Consider the following 24,060-nt stretch of genomic DNA (forward strand, 5'->3'; position numbering starts at 1 on the left):
CACCACGAAGGTGACATGCATGAGCGCAACGTGGAATCTCCTTGTCAGGCTTGCGTGACACCTGTTTACGCCGGCATCCGAACATCCTCTGTCTCGCCGACATACCGGGCTCACTACTCCCTCCGTCACTTTTTATCTAAGCACGCTTCCTGACAGATAAAAAGTGATGGAGGAAGTACAATGGAAGGACCGAGGACCCACCGAACAGAGACAGTCAGTTCAGCCATACATGTAGTTGTCTGTGCCTTCTCGCGCGTGCTGATCTGTGCGTAGTGTACCGTGTGCGAGGGGGTTGTAGCGTGTGGGGAAAGTGAAACCTTGCTGCTCGGCGCGGGCTCCCGATCGGCTCCGCGCACCCCTCGCGTGTACGCCAAAAACGCGAGGTCGCGCTCAGTCATGTCTCAATATCTCATATCTGCACCTGATGGCCTGTCGCGGTGTGAACCGAACAATGCCAGGCCCAAAAGGGACAAAGCAAAGAATCGAATAATTGATAGGTTAGTGGTGCTTGGATTTAGAGAAAGCGGATTGTTCAGCCTACTCCTTTGGACTTCCAAACATTAAAAACCAACCAAAGGAGTAAAAAATCATACGTGCTTTTGCCCAAAAACAGCTTTCACTCTAGTACAAATCCAAAAGCCATCTACTTTTGGGAATATTCCGTCTGTGACCCTTCCCGTCACCCGCACCCACCCGACACCTCCCTCCTTTCTCCCATCCGCCATTTCCACCACTGTCGCGCCCAACCGAGCTTCGATCGCCGGCGCAGTGCGTCGTCCTCCGACCATCGCCGCCCAAACCACCGCGCCACCACCTCACCCACTCCCCTAGCCACCACCGTACCTAGTCACTGTTGCCCGCCATCCCTTCCATCGCCCACACCACCAACCTCCACCGCCGGCAAAAATCCGTCGCTGTCCCCTTGGCCCGACCAAATCCACCACAACTCCACCTAGCCAACCCTTCGAGCTCCCTCCTATACTTGTCCCCGCCGCGCTCCGTCCAACCCTCGGCTAGGAATCGCCATTTCCCCAGCCGCCACGAGCTCGAACCGCCGTCGTCCATCTCATCGTCGATGACCCCTCTTCGGACCAACCTAGTAAAAAAAACCACACAAATTGAACCAGGGTGAGGTCCTTGTGCCCATACGCTCGGTGTTCCGTCATGTTAGTGTAGTTTCCACACTCAATTTCGAGCATGTTGCCGGCGTCGCGCCGCCACCCGTGGTGCCCATGCCGAGAGTTCAGGTTTCGTGAAGATTAGAACGGGGATGGGTGCGCTAGGATGTGGGGAGGGTGCTGGGGTAGTTTTTGGGGCGGAGATCGCCGCCCCCGCGCTGGACCCACCCGCCACCGCCGCCGCCGGGCATGCATGGGTCGGTCTGGAGGTAGAAGATGAGAGGAGGAGTACGGATGCGAGAAGAATAGAACCTTAGGGGGCAATGCAGAAAAATGTTCTTCATTAGTGGCTTATTCATCCATAAAAATGTTGCTGACAGAATCCTTTGGTTATTTATATATGACATTTGTATAAGTTTTTTAATGGATATTGTTCTATTTATGCGGACCAATCATTTTGATGGATGAAAAATATAGAAAATTTATTTCTTTTCCTTTCTAAAATAGTCATTTACATGCGAATTAGTGAACACATTATTTTGTTACGAGCAATTTGCATATAAATAGACCCTCAGACCTTTAGGGGCATTATAGGTATTTCTTACACAGCCTACAGTTTCATAACTGCTCTAACCAAATGGCCTTCTACTTTTCCTACAGTTACTTTTCTATAGCCCACGGCTCACAGCAACTTTTCCAAAAGCCACAGCCCAACCAAACACACCTGGTTGAGCCGATAAGGTGGACGAATCATGGGCAGCTGGGCAGCCTCCAATTTTATTTTATTTTTTACAAAAATATATAATGTTTCGTAGGGTAATAAAGTAGTACACGCTATTTAGCCTATACGGCTTGGAACTGCCTCCAAATTTAGTAGCATATAGGAGAATTATTTAGGTGGTGTACCCGCTACATGTCACATCGGATGTTTGATACTAATTAGGAGTATTAAATATAGACTAATTGCAAAACTAATTGCACAGATGGAGTCTAATTCGCGATACGAATCTATTAAGCCTAATTAGTCCATGATTTGATAATGTGGTGCTACGGTAACCATTTACTAATGATGGATTAATTAGGCGCGAATTATTAGTTTTATAATTAGCTCATGTTTAGTCCTCCTAATTAGCATCCAAACATGCTAAAGTTTAGCACCTAGTATCTAAACAACTCCGTAATTGCCCGCTAGTAGAGATTAACAATGCCAGTGACTCAGGGAGTAGAAAAACATGGCGAGCTTTGAAAAATATCTCTCTGTCAGATTAGAAGGAAAGGGGCTCAATGATCGAATTAGTCAACTTCAGGATGCTAGCTCCTCGATGATATTCATATAAAACACTTTCATTGTCTGTCGTCCAGGAAACATATTATAGATCCATGCCTTTTGTCGTCTTGAAGAACCGCAACGCGATCCTTGTGAATATCCTAGAGGAAGCGTGCTACATTACTACTGTATTGTGCGAGGTCAGCTTCCGGTTATTCCTTGGAAAAAATTGCTGCGTCGTCATCATCCACGGACTACGCCTGCCTAGTGTTCTCAGTTTTGGTCTCCATTAGATAAGGAACTTGTAGAATTTAACGTCTCAGCTTAGAGCCTTCAGCTCGAAGCACATGTAAAAAATGAAGGCGACACCTTGAGAATATGTAGAGATATACTATCGCTGTAAGTTTTGGAGAGCTGTGAGAGCCTCGGCACGGCTCCCGCCTGTTGCGTCGCGCCACGTCTGAAGACATCAAGTTACCGTGCACGGTCAAACCAACTTATAACTCATGGTACGCTACTTCTTTCGTGCCACGTGGTCCTGCCATCCGCATGCGATTCACGCGATGGGAAACGGAGTCTGACTCAGCTAGCGGTAACATAATTTTTGAAGTAAAGATAATACTTATGTTTCGAATAGTATTAAGGTGGAATAGTGGACGAGCGGAAATCAGATAAGAGATCATCAATTCGCTTCTGTAATTAGGTGATTCGGTTATCAATTTCTCAATTCTCCATACCATTAATTATTAATTCACTATCACAAATTATTTAATCTCAACTGATTTATAACTATTATATATTTATAATAATTTGATATAAATATTATTTTTAAATACATTTAAATATTTATTGCTAATTTTTTATATATATATTTGTTATAATATTTATATTAAAGTGGTCCGAGTTTTAATTTCGCCCGGCCTCCCAAAATCTCAGTACCGGCCCTGGCTCCTCCTTTCTGTCAGCGGCCTCCTCAAAGACGGCGGTTCGCTTCAGCCCCGTGGCTTCTCTCCTCCTCTCCGCCACCTTCCGGCCCTGCGCAAAGGTGGAGCCGCGATGGCACCTCGCACCGTCAAAGCTGCCACGGCTGCGGTTCATTATCGGCGAGAGAAGGCCGGATCCGCGTAGGGGATGTGCTCCAAGTCGTCCCCATCCAGATGCGAGGCCTTCGCGCTCCTACCGTCCTCGACGCGACCACGTGGCAGCAGGCGCCAGACTCCCCTTGGCCTCACCACTTGCTCCTGTCGGAGAGACTCAGTTCGCTCGCCGCTGGTAGGATCAAAGGTCCTGCCGCACGGCAGCTATGCCAAGCTGGGCGGCGCACCTGCGAGGTGCGAGCCGCGAGACGACGCTATGGGCGGAGCGCGGTTGCAAGGCCGAGCTGCGCAGCGCTGCCAACCCCCATCAAGTTCAGCGCTGATTCATCATTGTCGAGTCCCCTGGTCAGTGCCTTCCGCCGAAATTATACAGATTGTTCCGTGGTACTCTAACTATCATTCTCCTATTATAATTTATCCAGTTTTCCTCTTTTCAGTGTTTGATGGCCACGGCAAAGAACAAGGTACCTGCTGCTGGCTCATTTCATCATTCATGTAATCCTCACCTAAACTAGATATCGATTTCACATCAGATTGTTCAATGAGGATATAATCTTCTGGTATTATTTGATCCAAGTTAATAATCAAAGCAACCGGTGATTTAATATGATATAGATGATTAAATTCTGTCTGTGTATGTATCCAAAGCTTCTTCTAAATTTCACAATGTCATCCATTTCTTTGTCTGCTACTACTGAAAACAGGATCATATCTAAAGAAGCAACACCTGTGGTTCTCGGCAAGGATATATGAATTGAGGTAAGCGCTGCCTGGAAATTCCTAAATAATGCTCATGTATCTACATGTTACATATTATTGCCTTGCTTTCAGCAGGTTTATTTAGTGCAAAATTTGAATGCAATATTAAATTTTATTCTTCTGAGAGCGACCTACACCACTGTTCATTGTATATATATCATTTGTCTTTATTTAAATTGCTCATGGCCTGCCGAAGAATGAACATAATAGTTTAGTTTATTATCTTTGTACAGGCCTAATTCATGAGGCTAATTAACTAATCTTCAGTGCTGATTGCCTCTTATTAGCTACCATATATGTCACCGTGTCAGCTTACCTCTTCTTTCTATTTGCATCTGCGCAATTGCATTTTAGTAGTCAAGTTAAGTTGTTTTTGTTCCTTCTTCAGCTTTACAAACAAAACTGGTATAAAACAAACTCAGAGTGGCTTTTGATTTTTGCTATTGTTTCTGCCCTTTTACCCTGCAATGCAAGAACTATCAGGCTATCTCTATGGACTTGCAGTTACCAAACAGGTAAAACTATGTTGCCTTTTCAGCTTTAGAGACAAAATTAGTATGAAGTAACCTCGGTGTACCTTTTTATTCTTACTTTTGTTTCTATATCTGTCCCTGCACTAAGAGAACCCTATATGGACTTGCAGTAACAGTATTAAGGATTACTTTTGCTGCAGTACAAATTTTTGTTCACTGACAACCTAAAGCACTTCAAAGTCATGACATTGGCCAGTTCTAGCCTTTGGTGGCCTTTTGTGTGGGTTCAGACTAAATTGGTAAATTCAAAGTCCATTTTGCAAATTGGTGTGTTTTAGCATAAGCATGTAGAATCCTTTTTCTCATTCTATGATACCAGATCTGAATGTCTACTGTGTTGCATACTGTAGGTGATGTTTAGCCTGCAAAGTGATTGCAGTTTTCATTTCAGGTATGAGGTCAATATTGCAGACCAAAAATCCTTGCACATTTGCCCAGATACTGAGAATGAAAGTTTATTTTGGCATGTTTGAAGACTGAAATTGGCCCTCTTTGTCTATTTATACCTGCTAATTCTTTCAAGATAAGATGCTGCATGATTTAAATTATAGTACATCAGTCCAGATATAAAACCTTTACGTATTTATACCAAATGAAATCTCAGTACCTCCTGTCATGTTTTCTAATGATCCAGAATATATTTGGAAGTTAAGAAATATCATTGTCTAATATAATGTGGTTAGGCCCTTCACGACATGTATGGTAATTACGTAGGACAACAATAACTAAAATGGCCATACAACATGAAGATAATATATTGCTTTTAAGAAAATAAATGCCCGACTAATTCTGTTTTGAAATAAATTTTGTGGATAGATTATGCTGCATTTTACAGCTTAGTACATCTTTAATACATGGTTCCTGCAGGATTGGTATTAAAAGATTGGAGCCCTGAAGCATATGCTTCTCATTAGTACCATTCAGCACACTAGCACCAGTGTTATGAGGGTCTCATGTAAGGTGGCAATTCTTCTGCCGATTTCTTTTCTTTGGCATTATCCAGGGCATCAGGACCACTTTGACAATCAGAATTCATATGCATGCTTACAAAGCTATCCATATAAGACATTGTGGAATGATGCTTACAAAATTTGTTGCACTATATAATATACTTTTTTGGTACATACTTCGTCTTCCAAATATCAGCGCTAATTATACAATTTAAAAGGACTCTATGTCAAATCGAAAACCATATCATTGCTTTTGAGTTTCAGTTTTTTGAGGTGTTGAGCTACACTGCAACGTATGCAACGGCGAAATAGACCCAGCCCACTCTGAGCAATCCACGTTTCTGCTTAACCCGAACAAACACAATAAAACGCTACAGAAGTATAACTGCACATGAGACGATCCACCTATATACAGGCGTGCTGCTTATACGGGCGCGGCGGAGCGCGCCGTTCTTCCTAGTGGCATGCATCTGTGGAATTCTAGCATGGCATATATGGTATTTCTCGGCGTTGCTATCTTTGTAGATTAAAGCCATGAAAGCTGCGTGTCCCGGAGATAACTTCTTGGACTGCAGCGTCTCCATCAGCGAACCTGCCATGCAACTGCCCAAGTAACCAGATTCTTCTGCAGCCGTAGTAGTAGCCTAGTAGGTAACGTTAGGACGAAACAGAGGCAGAGCGTCTGCCGGGCACATCTCCTTTTTCTTCTTCTTCTTTTTCTTTTTGAAAAACACCGGACGCATCTCCTTGCTTCTTTGGCGCCGGAATCCGGCGGATGCATATCCGGACCAGGCAGCCGGTGGGAACCGAAAGGTCGAGCGATGTAGAGCAGCAGCGTGAGTGAGGGGTTACTTGTGGCGAAGGGGACGGACGCTTTTGTGATGCGGTTCGCTTCTTTCTCGCTTCAGACGTTTGAAGAAGAGAGATCGACGAGCACGTCGTTTTCAGTTTGGTTGACTCGAACGCCGTCCACTGCCAAAAATGTTAGCGATCCGCCAAGTCACAATTGACGGATCTGTACATCCGCCACGGTTAGTTGATCGGTAGTTTTATCAACATGTTCGCTTCATCTTATCAGCCACCGAACAATATTTTTCTCTCATAATAAATTAGCCGTTTCAGCTTTTCAGCTGGATTATAAGTCCAGCCGAACAGGCTCGAGCTCATCTTCGATTTGTACGGTTGGTCTCCCTAAATAGGAAGCTTCCTCCAAGCCACGAGAACTAATAGTGCACGCGATGCTTTGCGTCTCGGCAAGTGGAGTGTTTCCCTTTCCCGGCGTCTCGCTGTCGCCGTCGGGACGATCGAAGATTGCAGGCAACCTCCTTCCCGTGCCAGCGGACGCCGAATGGCCGATTCCTGGCTGTGTACGAATGCAGGAAGTACATGCACCCCACATATACAGCGCGACCACTGGCTACGCTAAGGAACTTCGATTTCGTTCGTGGATGTGGAAGGCGACGACGACGCGGCAGATGAACTCATGCGGAATTGTCAGTAGTTTGTATATCTGATGCGATGGCTTGTGATTTGTGATAATGGAGATCGCCAAGTCGCTACGAAAAGGGAACAAGGTCGCGGTGCGGCGCTTAATTCGACAGGCCAGGAGCGCAAAAGTAGCAGGCCGGGAGACCTAGTTCGAGCGAGCATCCCGTCGGCGGTCGGCGGGCCGGATCGGAAAACTGATAGATGCATGTTCCAGAGTCATGCGTGGCTTCGGCCGGCTCTGGCTTCAACGAAACAAAAGGATTTCGGCGCACTGTATCCTTGCCGCGACGGAGCGAACGAATCCAAGCCGCGCAGCTGATGACATCCATGACAGCGTTCGCCCCTAAAATTTAAGTGTTAAAATCGTGAATCCATAACAGTATGAAACGCCAGTTCCCTTTTATTTTAATCCGCAGGAAGCTTGCAGCAAATGTATAACCATGCTAGGCCGCCTCATTAGGCGCACGATGGCACATCAACAACCATCTGACAAACGAAGCAGCATCAGTCCAATGTGTTGAAAATCAGAAGCGACTCCTTGTTAGGTGATCACGTCTCAGTTTTACAGGACTGCACCTCCGCACATATAACTCACTATCGAAAAAGAAATCACGATGCATCAGTCCGACAACACACGCAACATGTTAAAACGCTCTCTAGAACTTTTGTATGCCTGGGACCCTTTCAGCGCTCAAGTTACAAGCTCAGCTAATCCGAGCTGCTTACTCTGCAACGAGTGAGGGCACAAGCACGTGAAACTTTGTCTTGCAACAGCGAAAGAGCCACTATGACAAGGAGTACAGGGCTCAGTATGTGTGCTGGTGCTGCCAGCTCGTGTGAGATTGCTGAGACGGTGCCGCAGGGAAGCCGTTCATGCTGCCCTCAGCCAGGTTCTGGGGAGGCTCCTGTGTCAGGCCACCCTGAGACTGGTAGAAAGTTGGGTACCCATGGCCTCCAAATTGGGAAGGCTGCGGCTGCTGCGCCTGGCGAAAGCCACCCAGCTGACTCTGTCCCTGGAAGCCATAAAAGTGGCCTTGCGGAAGTGCTGACGTGGCTCTTGAACCAGAGCCATGAAGCCACATTGCAGAGTTGTCACCCTGAAAGAGATAACAACAAATCAACATTTCTGTAAAAACCTTCATCAAGAAATAGAGATGACATTTTAGGGCAGATACAGATGAGATGACAATAATTGGGAAGAGGACAAAAGGTTAGCCAAGGTTACAGGGGTAACAGTATGCGATCATTACCTGCTGTGGAGCCATGTACTGACTGGTATCTTTGTACTGTCTGCTCAATGCTTCATCAAACCCGAGAGTTGATGCAGAGCCAGTACTCTGATTAAGGGCAAAATTTCCTGGAAGATTACTTGAGTTTCCAAAGCCTCCATAACCAGAGATAACCGAAGAAGGCGGTGGTTGTTGTTGCGGTTGCTGTTGCAGGCCTGTAGCAGACAGGTTGTTCTTATACTCTGGTGTCGAGTACTTCAAACCAGATCCGAGCAAAGCAGCCGCAGACTGATGGAACTGTGCATTACTCGGGTATGGTTGCTGGAAGGCGCCTGAAGATAGGTAAGTAGCATAGTTCTGTGGCAAATATGTCGGATAACCAAACATATTTGCAAAATGTGTGAGGGGTAATGTTGGCTGAGAGTAAGGGTGAGCAGCTAATTGCTGAGGGAGAGGAGGCCCTGTCTGAATGCTAGTACTTGGAAGACTTTGTGTAGATTGAGTGTTGGAGAAAACACCAGTTTTCAGGGCCTGAAAATATGTTCATGAAATGCAAACTTAGAAAAGGTAAAACGCAAATGACACGACACTAAACAAGAGTACAAGACAAAGTTCAGAATGTACACTGAATTTACATAAGGTAGATGCTATGTTTCCAGTTTAAATCATTGCTGATAAAGATGTGTCACTAAACTAGGATGGTACTTCTATAAGCTTTCTGGTTAACTTAATAATCCATATTTACTAGTAAGCTCAAGTATTGGAAGCCTTTTTTTTCTTACTACTATGCAGAGCCACATATCAACTTTTACGTGGGATATGAAGACAAGCCACTCTGTAACATTCTAAAGATACAAAAAACTGCATATGCATCTCACTGATGCGAGAGAGTGAATTCAATATTTAACTAACCTCCTGCATGGAGATGGCTGGTCTAGGATTTGCAGTTGAGCCTGTGTTATATTTTCCTTCCAGATAAGGCGGTAAATCAAACTCTAAGCCATGAAGAGTTGGATGATTTTGATTTGACCCCAATAGGCTGCTGGTGCTCAAAGGATTCGCTTCCTGGGGGGAAATGACAAGAGTGAGAGAACTGAAGACAAGCAAAACCAGCTGGATTAAAAGAAAGGCAGGAGAAAATAAATTTTAGCAATAATTCATTTCAGTAAGAATGAAGCATGACATCAATAACCAGGGACAGGAAACTAGAACAAAACTGCTCGTCCATATGTTATTGCTGAAGAATTCCTGAATGGACAGCAGTACATGAAATATACAGCAAAATTTACACAGCGAGAAAGGCCTTTCATCTTTTTTGTAGTTCCTTTAAATAGAGTTATGTTAGCACACATCATCTTGCAGCAATATTTCCAATAGAGTTATGAACTCCTTTTTCACAGTTTACATACACTGATAACCTTGCCAGAGACCAGCAAAAATCATAATTCCACCCATCACTGGTTCTGCGTTGTTTTGGGAATGTGCAAAATAGGATGGGCCTCACGAAGTATTATCTATTTCAAATATAAATAGGAATCCCTTGATTACTCATCTATTTATCAAAGGCAGCTAAATCTTTTTGTTAGGTAAATACCCCACCATCTGTATATGCTCACGACACCTACCTGTCCTTAACAAACATTTGGATAATTTACAAAGCCATACTTGAATTTTTCTGAACTTGCAAACACAATTCCCTAATACACCCTAATCACTTCAATCTACATAATCAAATAATGCGACAGGGTAAAGCAAACATATTAAAAACACCGAACAGCTGATGAAAACCACGTGATGCCCAAAGTTTTCGCAGCCCTACAGAAGGTGATAATATTTCTATTACCTCCCATCACTCAACACTACGCTATCCTATGAGTCTCTCAGAATACATTTCACAACTCATGCTGCCTATGTCAAAATGTATCACAAAACTGCAATATAAGCAGTATTTCATAAAACAGCATTTTATTTTTCCACAAAACCCCATTTCACACTTCAAGAACCAAACTTCAGTTTGATTCACAAAACTACACATTCAACTATCCAAGCACTCAGTCTGCTCAACTTTTGGGAGACTGAAAAGTAAGAGCAATGCTTAAAAATGTAGTCTTGTGAAATGCTAAACAATCAGAAGTGTGGTTCTCTAAAATTTGTTCCTTAAAAGTGTGGTTTCTTGATACAGCTTTAGTTTTAATCAAACCTTCAAATTATATCTATTCTCATTCTCACAATCAGCCACATTGTAATACAAGTTTATATATACCGTTGACTGTGAAGACAAACAGAAAATGCTGCACCATGCAGGCACAGTATAGCAATGGACACACTAATTGAGGGCAATGTAAGATGAATTACCAAGGATCTACAGGGAAAAAGTATAGAAAGAAGAGCCAGCATACCATCAAGTTTGACAAATGGGAAAGAGTATGTGCTTGGTTGTTTCCTTGTGGGTCCTCCATTGTATTTGGCTGCGATGTGTTCGTATTTGAATATGCATGACTTGAAACTGATGGCATGTCATATTGAAGATCAGATGGATCAGGTACTTCCGCCATGTGCTCATTAGCCTGTGAAACAGAAGGTGCATCAACGTTCTCCATGTTAGCTCCCATCATGGCCTCAAGATTTCCATCTGCTGATGAATTCACCGCACCGCTTTCATAGTAATCTTGGTTCCTGCAACAGGAAATTCTACAATGTCAACATTTCCTTCCCAAAGGTGCCAGTGCCACAAAATAAAGAACACCAGTAAAGTGTACCTTGCATCTATTTGATCTACCGGTGCAGATTCCTCTCGAACAGGCAACTCCACATTGCTATCAGTGGTCTTTTGTGGGAGCAGCCCAGAAAATGCACCAGATCCAAAACTGCCAAAGCTCAAACTGACACATTCTGTATTTGTAACTTGCAAATGATCAGGAATTATCACTGCAGGGTTATCTTCGGCAATCTTTTTTGCAACCAACTCATCATTATGTAGGCTTAAACTCTGGAAGTTTGCTGCTGCCGCTGATACATCAACACTGGAATCCTCAACTGCAAGGAAAGGCCACAATCAGAAGATACAACATCTAAACCATAGTTACCAAAGGAATAAGAATTCATTGCGGAAAATGGTGGTAACAACTTTTATACAACATTAAAAACAAGAACCCAAGCCACCAGTGCCCAACATGATTAATAAAATACCCAAACGAACAGTACAACATGTGGAGCTACGCATACAATGTTGTGGATGCTTGTTGACAAGTCTAGCAATACTAGGAAGCATTAAATAGCCTCCCCTTTCTTATGAAAAGCAAAGAACCTTAATCCAAAGCATAGTATTGAAGACAAAACAGTATGCTCTGTATAAATGTTCTTTAAACCTGTTTTAACTAAAATATCTATATTTTAAAATAAAATATAACTGCATTTGATCCCTCTCGGTTCAGATAACGTGATTATTTGGGTCTTTATGTGTCCAATACCTTCCTGATTATGTTTACAGCTACTGTTGGCACTGCCCAGCGAGAAATACAGAGGCAGAACTACCACATACATGGTAGAAAAGTAGTTACATTACCAACGTAGACTTAGGAATCATTACCATATTGAATTACAATAGACCAGTTATTCCATGATTCTGAATAAGATTGCTCAATGGCATTAGCCTACAAAACTATTAAATCAAATACCAAAGGGCATCTTCTAACTGAATATGTTGGTTTGCTTATCCTTACTTAATGTACACAGAAAATTAGAAGGATGTTTAAAAAGGCCATTTGACCTCTAAGATGGCTAACCAATAAATGCTCAGCAGATTGTATAGTTAGTTTTACACTCACCATCATGTTCTGTGTAAGCGTACTTCTGAGGCTGATAGGACATTCCATCATTGTATTCAGAAATACCTTCACTACGTTCCAAGTGTCTCTCAGAGGCAGGCGCTGATCTCACTGCAATGGTACTGTTTTCATCCAAGTGTGAATTTTCATGTGAATTAACCACATCAGTAACCAATGTAGATGACTGTAACGATGCCTCATACAAGGATGGGTCACCGGATGTCTCAGGGAGGGACAATTGGTTCGCTGATGTTGGCTCATCTTGTGGAGACCAATCATTCTCATAGGTGTGCTTGCTGTCAGAAGCAGAATGACCGTGGTTCTTAACCTGAACAGAATCTTGCACAGGAGGTAACCCCTTGTCAAGCTCTGTTGGCGGAACTGTGCTTCCAGATTGTTTCAAATTCTGGTTTGCGGTGCTCGGCAAAGATGGGTATTGTCCGGCATATCCTCTGTCAGCGGTGACCGCAGGTTTGCTAGAAGCCTTAACCTGAGGCCTACCCATTTTAACAATGTCAGCCATCGACAGACCAGGTGTCCCAGACCAACCATGCTGAAACCCAGATGATGATTGCAATGATACAGCTGGCCCGTCAGCAACCATATGCTTGTTTGCAGAAGAACTGCTGGACACGAGAGAGGATATTAACAAGATGTAGATAAAAATCAAATGGTCAGAAAATATTGACAGTTAAGAATGATTCTCAAGTTTTCAGAGGTAGGGCATCATTCAAACATCTGAACTCTGGAGATCATTGTGTTGATTGCAACCATTATTGAAAAAAAAAATGAATGTTAAATGAAATGAGCTACCTAAATAACAATAGTAGAACTAAGAAATTTAATAAAAAGGACTCATGCTGTCCTTGGATGTTTTCTCAACATGACATGAGCAAAACGGTGATAAAATAGACATATCACAGGCTAACAACAAAATAATTAGAGGGATAACAAACAATCAGAGAAAGTAGACAGAAGTGCGCCAACAGAGAAATATATATAAAAAGCAGGCAATGTCCTTTGAATGGATTGCACAAGGGTTTTTCACCTTACCTTGCAATTGTTTGCTTCTGACTGGAATTATTCGATGCTGCACCAGGCCCCGAGACTGGTGGCCTTGAGGCTGCGTTATCTAGTTTTCATAATGCAATGAAGAGGGTCAAAAGAAACAATAGCCAGAAACAATAGGCTTGAAGGTAAAAATGGCAGATTCTATTACCAGTAGAGCTGGAGTGCATAGAATTGCTCCGTCCACCACGATCTGCGCCACCTCTAACGCCTCGACTAGAAGAAGTATTTGATCGAGATCTTGGCTCAGGAACCTCTTTAATCTGTTTAAATGCCCGCAACTGTAGTTGTCAGTTCTAGTGTTCAACTAAGAACAGAGCATTTTATAAAGAATCAACCAAAACTGCAGCTGAATATGCTAACTTTGGTGCAAGGGAATTGCAAAGTATAAAAAAATCAGTAGCGCAGATAGATTTAATTTTCAGTATTCACCTATCAAAACCAGGTGAAAGAAAATAGCTAGTTACCAATTCATAAATAGTGCAAATAAAAGCTGGCCAATAGTCATCAAACGAATTGCATATTGCAGAATGATATGGGCACATTGAAGTTAGAAAATCAGTGTCAATTCACCTCTTTCTTCTTGTCACGCTTGCTCTTTACCTCTTGAAAAGTATCTGAAAAGAAAATATGTAGTGGTAAATTATCAATGTCCATAGATGAGCTCGACCCATTGACATAACATTTCATTGTGTCACTGCCGCATAAACATAGCAAACTATTAAAAATAAACGAACTTAATGATAGAATACAAACAGCATTTGTAGCAATGGTAGCAAGATCAGATGATTGAAAACATAAATTTATATTGCCAGCAAACCCTTCAACAAAATACAATATATTCATAACCAAAGCTAATGTTCAACGTCAGGTAAGAAGTAGATTTCATTCCATGACAAGCACATGTAATGTAGAACAGGTATCGTTAGGAAATATTTGATATATCAAACAAAATAACGAAATAAAACTAAGAAAAAGAAACCAAGTCTATCAGGGGTAAACCGAAACAGATTCTAAAAGTATTGTTCAAACATCCTTGCCCCAGTCTAAAGGCTACACTCTTTCCAAACCTGCTAGCTAAGTTTACCACATCTGTTCCTTCCAAACCAAGTACTTTAACTTGCCACAGCCATTATTTCCATATCTTATTCCTAACTCGTTCAAGAACCAAATCGACTAACTAATTTCAGTTAACCTCCTACATCGAAATGCTAAAGGGTCCAATCTAATATGATACATGTCTTCTTTTCTCCCAAGCTTCCGGTATCCACATTCTCCACACTATCATCACATTCCATTAGAAGAAGTAAATCCCCCCCAGAAGCAACAGCCGAAAAGCCAAGCACTCCAGAAGTAACTGGCTGACACTGTCAATTTGCACCACAAACACAAAGGGCGGAACCAACAACAGGAGAGACAAATACATAATCCACCTGCGGGTTGCGCGCTACTCCAAAATAGGAAACTCTTTACCACTAATAGCATTTGCAGTAAATCTAAAGCAGAAACCCTAAAAGGGTAAAGGACATTTGTGACAGCACTCCACCTGAACCTAATACTACTACCTAATACCGACTTGGATAGCTAAATCGAGTATGAACTCGAGGGGCCGAAGGGGGAAAAGCAATACAGGTTCATCCGATTCCCACTAATCCGGCCGCGCGCTCAGGCTACAACCTTCGCAGCGGCGAATCGCCCCAGATCGACGAGAACCCCCTGGTCTAAGGCCCCTATAAACCCTAGCACCGCCGCCCTCCAACTCCACCATGCGCCCGAGGAATAACCCGAAAACGAACGGCGAAACAGGCACGGAATCCTGGGAGTGGGGAGAGGATAGCGCAAGGCGCGCCCGAACCTTGGGAGAGGAGGCGGCTGACCGCCTCGTCGGGGTCCATGCCGCACTCGCGCAGTGCTGCGTAGATCTCCGCCTCGGGGCGGTTCACGATCTCCTTCAGGCTCTGCACCAGCTTCCTCGACCCGGCCGGGACGGGCGCCGCCGCCCCCTTCCCTCCGGCTCCGCCGCCGCTCATCCTCGCCGCCGGGATCCCCTCCTCGGACGCGGGAACAGGGAGACGAGGGCCCGACGCTGCTGCGGTGGGCGGCTGGTGGTGGTGGTGCTAGCTTCGGTTTCGGCTTTGCTCTCTCCCACGCAACGGCGGCCGCTCCCTAATTCCAAAACCCTTCCTCCCCTCCCTCCGCTGAGGCAAGTTTATATAGCTCGATGAAAGGCTGGCTGGGTGGATTACGGAGAAGGGATTAACACGGGACCATAACTCTTTTCCTGCCCGCCTTTGATTCGGCGTACGCGATACTACGCGGTAATTACCGCAGGTCACATGTGTGATTTGCGAGTACCCCTGCTTCTTTTTTAATTTTGTTTTGTATAGAAAATATTTAGAATCGTTTTCTTTGCTGATTATCGCGCATCCCGTTATTGAGGTACTCATAAATGATAAGCCAAAGTTGGGGTCATTGGTTCAAGAACACGTTGATCTTTGACGATAGGTTTTGGCAACCATGTTATTACACACCATTTGAAAAGAGGCGTAAATGGATGTGTCATTTTCTCGATGCTTTTGTATATTTGTATTGTCTAAGTTTAGCCATCGAAAATAGATAATCTTGTAGGATGTGGATACTTTCTCACTACTAACTATATTATATACCTATTATTTGAACAAGTGTAAATAAGTGTACCAAATTTGAGACCATCGATGTGAGAGATGTTGATGTTTGACAACAATTTTGTAGCTTTGTTATTACTCACCTGAGGGCACATAAAAAGATATGCCATATCTTTGTTCCTCTGTATTGGTATATTTGTATTATTTGAGTTTGTCCGGTGTAAATAGATAATCTCGTAGAGCGCGGATACCTTATCATTAGCATACCTGTTATTTGGACAACTATAAATGAGTGTACCAAATTTGCGGTCATTACCGTAGGGATACATTGATGTTTAACGACAACTTTGGTAGTTTTGTTAATACTCGCTATTTGAGGAGGCGCGTAAACAGATATGCCATATCTTTGTGACTTTGTGTTATTATATTTGTATTGTTTGATTTTTTTCGTCATAAATAGATAATCTTGTAGGACGCGGATGGCTTCTCGTTGCTAACTACTACAAATCTATTATTATGGTAGCTATAAATGAGTGCACCAAATTTGTAGTCATTGGCGCAATGAAATGTTGAAATTTAGTAAGTTTGTTATTACTCACTATATATGGGACGCGTAAACAGATGTCATATCTCCATAGTTTTGTGTTAGTACATTTGTATTGTTTGAGTTTGTCTGTCATAAATAGGTAATCTTGAATGGCGTGGATGCCTTCTCGTTACCAAGGATTGCATACCTGTTATTTCGAAAGTTATAACTAAGGTATCAAATTTGTGGTCATCGGCATAAGGAGATTTTGATTGGCGATAAATTTGATAGTTTTGTTATTTCTTGCCATTTAAGGAGATGCATAAACAAATATACCGTATCATATCTAGTGTATGTGTATTGTTTGAGTTTGTCCATCAAGAATAGGGAACGTCTACTAAGGTGTGGATTTTTTCTTATTAACGAGGATCATGCATCTGCGGGCAAACATAAATGAATGCGCTAGAGTAGAGATAGCAACATAGGATATTGTTTGAAAGAATTGGCAATCTCGTTGCTACCAGGATAGTCCAGATGCTAAAAACTATGAGTCGTGTCTAAATGAGACATGTTACACCAAAACACACTTTCAAATACATAGTTTCTAAACCATTATAATAAAATAAAATTATTTATTTGGCTCTCTTCATCTTCAAAGATGAGTGAGTCAGGTACATTCGAAGCATCAAGACGCAACCAATGGCCAATGGGTTTCTTGTAGTTTTCTTGTAACTTGTTTCTGATGCTAGAAACTAGGTCTCATACAAAGTTTCATCGAACTTTTTCTCACTCCTCATTAACTACAGTGCCCATATATTCCAAAAACTTAGGTGCTATGGATACTACCTGACATTGTCCTTTGGGACAGCCCTCACCATTCCAGGTATAATACAGACAAGTGAACCAAAATCATGCCGTTGTAAGGTGAGAGGTTTAGCATCTTCTTCCGAGTTTATGAAATTACAACTTTATATATTAATAGATATTAGTAAGGATGTGCGGTGGTAGAACTAGCGATGAACCTAAGGGCACAGTGGCAATCGCTTTTTCGGTGATAGAACTAGAAGTGACCAATAATAACCAACGATATTCCTCCTTTTAACGTTTTTAGTGAAAACCATGCTAAGGCATGGTGCAAAAATCATCGGAATCAATTATATTAATATCTACATTGGCCAAAGGTACACACCAAGTGATTAAAGAGGATTACTATCATGGTGATAAATGAAATTTGGGAGGAAAGGAATTCAGGCAACAACCCTTCTCATGGATCTCCTTTTCACATCATGTAGATGTTCTCAACTCTAAAAATTATATTAGATGAAATATGGGGATACAGTAAAATCACTTGTTCCAATTAATACTTTTTATCCACAGGGTCGAACCATGTCCACCACAAGTTTACTCTAAAACAAACACATTTGTTGCGTATAAGATACCAAAATCACACCGGTAAAAGAAACAACAAGCTTCGTGAATTCAACATCCATTGGATGGTACCATATTTGAACTCTTTATCACAAAAAGGTCATGACTCAGTGATGTGCGACTGTATGTTGTGACTCTACCATCCTACTTAGGTGGTTTCCACATTTGAATTTCTTTCTCAAACCATGTCACAAAAGTTAAAGATGGTTTCCTCTTTTGAACTTCTTTCTCAAATCATGTCACAACCTCCATGCTCACGAATGAAATGTGAAGGATCATAGTAGCCACATGGACAACTTATACATGGAGAGCTCGAGTGTTGTAGAAAAATTGCCACTTCATTTTTAATAAACCAAATGTTCACTTAATAACATTACGGGTAGATGAGTAAACAAGATTAATTTTTTTCATAGGATTCTTGGTTCATACCTCTATACCACGATAAATAATACCTTCATACCTCCCAATGAGGTTGTTCGGCTGGACTTATAAGCCGGCTGAAAAGCTGAAATGGCTGATTTGTTGTGAGAGAAAAATACTTAACGGTGGCTGATAAGCTAAAGCTAACGAAGCAAATAATACCTTCCACCGAGCTCCGGGAAGCAGTCCGGTCCACTTACAGGGTGGGCCGTTTGGGGCTCGTCATCTCCTCCAATTTCTAGGGTCTGGGCCGTGTAGCAAGCTGAGAGCCCGCGCGCGAGGTGTTGGTGGTCTGCCCTGCAGTGCGGAAAAGGCAAAAAACTGAAGAGTGATGAAGACCTGACGTGCTGCGCGCGCACATGAACAAACACCTCGTGAATTTGACTCCTGCAACGCCAGGCCCAGGCCAGACGCTAGCTGTGTAAAGAAACGTCGAAAACTGAAGAGTGATGGCAGCTAGCGTCTGGCGTTCTTTCACGAATGAACACAGCGCAGAAATCCAGAATGGTCTGTCGTCGGATTAGTACGCAAACGCACCATGATTTAGATAGTGCCAGGCGTTGCGCAAGATTCACGGAACACTACGGTTTTTCCGTCGAAAAGAGAGTCTGTATTATCAACTTGCTTAAACCGTACATCAACACATCTAAAAGGTTGTGTGCTTAAATTATGGATTTTTTTCAGCTGTATACCGGATGCACAGATGAAATTTTCCTAATCAATGTAGGATGTCAGCTAAAATGGGATCTTTTACCTTTTTCAGTGTAATGATCGTTAGAAGAATGGGTTGCATAGCCCACAGAGAGCAAAATTTCAGAATTTCTGTGGCCACAAGATTGACACCCAGAAAAGTTCAGCAAAAATCCGTGGTGTTAACCCTAACGACCTCCATCTGACAATCAGGTAAGCAGATGTCTGACGTGTAATTCAGCATAAAGGGAAAACATCAAACGAGCAGATTATAGATCCTTCTATCCCCTATGATGCTGGTTAACAAGATTTTTTCGTCTATTTGGGCACCACAAGCTGTCACCTACAAAACGGCAGCGTCTCAGCTTCGTTGCTCCGCCCACACTCGAGCGAAAACGTTGCAAATTTCATGATGCACTTGACTGCTTAGCACACTCCAGCTGAACGCATCCCATCGCAAAAGCAAAATTGCCGCCTTTTCGGTGGGGGGAATTCAGGCCCTGGTTGCTACCTCATTTACCGACCAGGCCAGGCTTGTGCACCCAATTGCTCTGTCTGATCAAACAACCCATTGCTCAAGCAAAATCGACGGTAAAAAAAGGGACACAATCAGGCAATGAACACATCAATTCCTTCTCGGTTGAACCCTCGTAATTTACATGGTACAAACTGAAACCAGTGCGCGCTCACATCCGGACACCCTACAGATCGAACGGTGTGGCACCGACGCCTCACTTGCCGGGCACGAAGTTGGTGGCGTAGGCCCAGGCGTTGTTGTTGACGGGGTCCGCGAGGTGGTCGGCGAGGTTCTCGAGCGGGCCCTTGCCGGTGACGATGGCCTGGACGAAGAAGCCGAACATGGAGAACATGGCGAGGCGGCCGTTCTTGAGCTCCTTGACCTTGAGCTCGGCGAAGGCCTCGGGGTCGTCGGCGAGGCCGAGCGGGTCGAAGCTGCCGCCGGGGTAGAGCGGGTCGACGACCTCGCCGAGCGGGCCGCCGGCAATGCGGTAGCCCTCGACGGCGCCCATGAGCACGACCTGGCAGGCCCAGATGGCGAGGATGCTCTGCGCGTGGATCAGGCTCGGGTTGCCGAGGTAGTCAAGGCCACCCTCGCTGAAGATCTGGGAACCCGCCTTGAACCAGACGGCCTCGCCGAACTTGACGCCGTTGCGGGCGAGCAGCTCGGGGAAGACACAGCCGAGCGCGCCGAGCATGGCCCAGCGGGAGTGGATGACCTCCAGCTCGCGGTTCTTGGCGAAGGTCTCGGGGTCGGCCGAGAGCCCGGCGGTGTCCCAGCCGTAGTCGCCGGGGAACTCGCCGGTTAGGTAGCTCGGGGGCTCGCCGGAGAGCGGGCCGAGGTAGAGCACGCGGTCGGGGCCGTACCATGGGCTGCCGGAGGCGGCCGGCTTGGGCTTCGCCGCGGTCTTGCGCATGGTCACGCGGGCCTCGCCGAAGAGGGACGATGGCACGTTGACAGCCTTGCCGACGAAGGCCGTGGAGGAGAGGGCCATGGTGCTGGTCGCCATTGCGCTGCTATCACCGGTGGTGTCCTGCGGTTTTAGAGTGAGGCTCGAGCTTGCAGATGGCTTGCGATGTCTGGAGACGACGAAGGTATTTAAAGCGATTGAGGGAAGCGCTGGTGCGTGGCAATCTATCTTGAATGTTGCCAAGAGTTACAAAAAAATCTGTTGCTCGGATGCCATTGGTGCGTCGAGGATCCTGGCACACTTGGCGCAATGGGAGCCTCAAGCCGATGAGGTAGCTGTGGCTGAGGCTAGGAATCTCCTTGGAGAAGGGCGATTGGGCGCTCCGGATTTTGTGGTGATTGTGGATTTTTCTTCACATTTCTTCTGGATACCGCCGATGCACTACTTTATCCCAGTCCTCTGTTGATATTTTTGCAAGTCAGTGCCCAGTCACTTGGGAGTCATGTGTTCACCCGTGAGTAACGGTAAGAAACCAAATTGGTTTTCTTGAAAGAGATTGTCTTAGTGACAGAGACTCAGTGACACAAGGGGAGCAATCTGGTCTTCAAGCTAGGCAAGCTAGCGGTTACTGCAAGTTGGCACTTTTCTGAACATCAATGGACCATCGACATTTACGTGTTGCTGTTTACATCCAGTAGAAATTTGCGCACTCAAAATAATTGCCATCTACCCATATTTTTTTTGGACGAATTAAATAGCTGTCTGTCGGATTTAGTGACAGGTTACTCAAGTGGTAGATTTATAGGCGGGGGAGTCACAAGACCAAGAACTCGAATGGTAACACAGTATCGGATCTAGTGACCGGCAGTCCACCAGAAGGTTACTCGAGTGTAGATTTATAGGCGGGGGAGATCGCAAGACTAAGAACTCAAATGGTAACACAGAGACGCGAGATTTAGACAGGTTCGGGCTCCGGAGAGTAATACGCTACATTCTGTGTTCTGGTGGATTGTATTGCTGATCGCGAGTGCGAATGGTTTATGTTAGATGAGTTGTGGTGAGTTACCCTCATGGGGTGTCCCTAGCCGCCTTATATAAATTTACGATCGAGAGTTACAAGTGCGATAGAATCTAATCCTAGTAAGTTATTATATGAAAAGCAATCTGAGTCGGTTTACAATAAGTATCCCATGATATTCGAGCTAAATTGATTCGCCCGACCTCCTAACTGGTATTCCATGCGTCTTCATGCCTTGGCCCGCACGGCATGGTCTAACGGGTCTATTTATCAGGACCGACCATTATCCTGATTGGTGGGAACATTTGGATACCCTTATCCTCATCAGTGTTGTATTTAGGGCCTGTTTGGCTCCAACCTGTTAAAGTTTAACACCCATCACATCGGATTTGGATGCTAATTAGAAGTATTAAATATAGACTAATTACAAAACTAATTGCACAGTTGGAGTGTAATTCGCGAGACGAATCTATTAAGCCTAATTAGTCCATGATTTGACAATGTGGTGCTACAACAACCATTTGCTAATGGTGGATTAATTAGGCTTAATAGAATCGTCTCGCGAATTAACATAAGGTTCTGCAATTAATTTTATAATTAGCTCATGTTTATTTCTTCTAATTATCATCCGAATATCGGATGTGACACCACCTCGTATCAAACACTCCTTATTGTCGTTACATTCATGCAAGGAGTCTGTACGTCTCAAAGTAGATACATGTCTCCTTCATTCGACAAAAAAACACAGTACATGCAGTAACTCTCAGATATCGGTGTTCAGACCGTACAAGTGTATGCAAAAGCATAATGTTCCAGCGACCATGGGCCGAACGAACGAATCGTCGTACCACACAAAGCAAAAAAAAAAAAGAGGTTTCCAGATGCTTCCAGCCCCAAACTAATCTTGGGCCAAGGAAAGTCCTAGAAATGATGGGCCTAACTTCGTGTTTCATGTGAGGCCCGAAAGTCTACTGCATGTTTGGTGGGCCATACCGCGGAGGTCCACACTGCAGGACGATTGCAATTGGATCTGTCCAAAGGCCTTTACAGCTGCATCCACGGGCGAATCGCATCACTTCACAGAAAAGATGCCCTTGTTGTCATAATGCCAAGCTAGTATATCCTCCATGCCATATTTCACAGGAATAGACAGAACTAGTAGGAACACCCGCGCCTTGCGCGGGCTAGCAAACTCGAACACACAAATTTGCACATACATTATAATACACTAAACATGTTTGGATTCGTAAATAATGTCGTCTTTGAGTAAAAAGTACTTAAAATATACTTTACAATGTTTTTGACATCAAAAACAACATAATTGTTCCAGATGAGAAACACTTCAACACTTGTTGGTGCTTTGCCAATATGCAGTTTCACACCATCAAGTTTCACCAGGTTGGAATTTGCAACCACTCTGGGAAAAAAAAACGAGAAGAAAGGTTTGAGATGCCGACCTGAATAGATGAATTTGATAATGCATCACATACATAAGAATCTGGGAGTTATGAAGAAAATGCAACAATAACTGAAATCAATTGAAAATACGGCTGCAAGGATGATATATCTAATTGGCCATCGTATATTCCATTTCAGAGATTGCGACAGGAACAGCCGTGCTGTTTTGCAAAACAGAAGGGGCATAATAAAAGGCACATCAAGTGCTAACATTGTTTGGAGCAGAAAGAATGTGGAATAATGTTGCACTCCCACCATAGTTAAGTTTTCTCATAGCTGGTAATCCTGTATAAAAACCAAAGATAATCTCATGAAAAGGAGCTTGTACAGTTAATGTTAGTAAACTCACATTGCAGGTACAGCCAAAAATGAAGCTAGTGTTCTTTAGGAATAAATAAGCCAAAAAAAGGGTGCAAAGATGAACAGGGAGCCATATACATTAATTGCAGGAGCTCATAAGGAGATATTGCCATAGATGCCTGAAGCATTACCGTGTTAAATTGATTAGTCCAACTGTTGACAACCTCACATGAGAGGAGCTTTAAAAACTTGGAAAGAAAACAAAAAGGTAAGCAATAAGCAAACAACTGATCCACACATGGCCCATCCTGTAAGAGCAGGTTAGTTGATAGGTGCTACAGGAATATAAAATGAGCAACCCCTTGAGGTCACATTGAACCTTTTAATCTCTGCAATGGAGGAGCAGACCAACCACAAGGAGAAGGAAGAAAGAAATTTAGCAAAGTAATCCCCAGACTAAACGGATCCATTGGATCTAACAGTTCAGAAACTCTGGTTAGAATCGCATCACACGAACACCAAAACTTTAACTCTCATGTCTTGCACTTGCACATCGCTTGCGCCCGTGGCAAGGCCGCCGGAAAACCTCCGGCTCTATCAGTTCGTCGTCACGAGCTGCAGCGTTCCAAAGTTCGGTGCACCACACGCAGCATCGGCATGTGGAAAAGGCACCCTTTTGGCCACCAGATCGCAGCAAACCCCCGCCTTATACCCACCGAACCGGCAGCACCGCCAAAACCAGCAAGGCAGCAACTAGCCTGACGCGTGACGCGTTCGCGCCGACCTCTCCCATGAAGCCCCGTCACTCGACTCCAGGCGGCCAGGCCTTGTCT

General features: G+C 43.9%; 2 protein-coding genes and 1 long non-coding RNA gene across 4 annotated transcripts; 1 reads left to right on the forward strand and 2 right to left on the reverse strand.

Annotated features, from left to right (window-relative positions):
- Positions 1-3,319: 3,319 nt before the first annotated feature.
- Positions 3,320-5,898, forward strand: LOC117849531 (uncharacterized). Its single transcript, XR_004639038.2, has 5 exons — positions 3,320-3,827; positions 3,920-3,946; positions 4,187-5,013; positions 5,125-5,165; positions 5,642-5,898. It is a non-coding gene; the product is annotated as an uncharacterized lncRNA (long non-coding RNA).
- A 1,829-nt stretch (positions 5,899-7,727) lies between these two features.
- LOC117849528 (uncharacterized) lies at positions 7,728-15,528 on the reverse strand. 2 transcript variants are annotated; one of them, XM_034731102.2, is made up of 10 exons: positions 15,192-15,528; positions 13,910-13,953; positions 13,488-13,599; positions 13,322-13,400; positions 12,269-12,891; positions 11,201-11,477; positions 10,841-11,117; positions 9,354-9,506; positions 8,463-8,972; positions 7,728-8,309 (listed from the first exon to the last, which is right to left on the reverse strand). In XM_034731102.2, the coding sequence occupies exons 1-10, from the start codon at positions 15,364-15,366 to the stop codon at positions 8,019-8,021; spliced, it is 2,541 nt and encodes an 846-aa protein (XP_034586993.1). In that variant the 5' UTR covers positions 15,367-15,528; the 3' UTR covers positions 7,728-8,018. The 2 variants fall into 2 exon arrangements, with proteins under 2 accessions (XP_034586993.1, XP_034586992.1); XM_034731101.2 differs by having other exon boundaries at positions 12,269-12,894.
- A 4,108-nt stretch (positions 15,529-19,636) lies between these two features.
- Positions 19,637-20,631, reverse strand: LOC117850244 (chlorophyll a-b binding protein M9, chloroplastic). Its single transcript, XM_034732054.2, has one exon. The coding sequence runs from the start codon at positions 20,548-20,550 to the stop codon at positions 19,756-19,758; it is 795 nt and encodes a 264-aa protein (XP_034587945.1). The 5' UTR covers positions 20,551-20,631; the 3' UTR covers positions 19,637-19,755.
- Positions 20,632-24,060: the final 3,429 nt, after the last annotated feature.

Source organism: Setaria viridis, chromosome 3 (assembly GCF_005286985.2).
Source record: "Setaria viridis chromosome 3, Setaria_viridis_v4.0, whole genome shotgun sequence".
Taxonomy (NCBI): domain Eukaryota; kingdom Viridiplantae; phylum Streptophyta; class Magnoliopsida; order Poales; family Poaceae; genus Setaria; species Setaria viridis.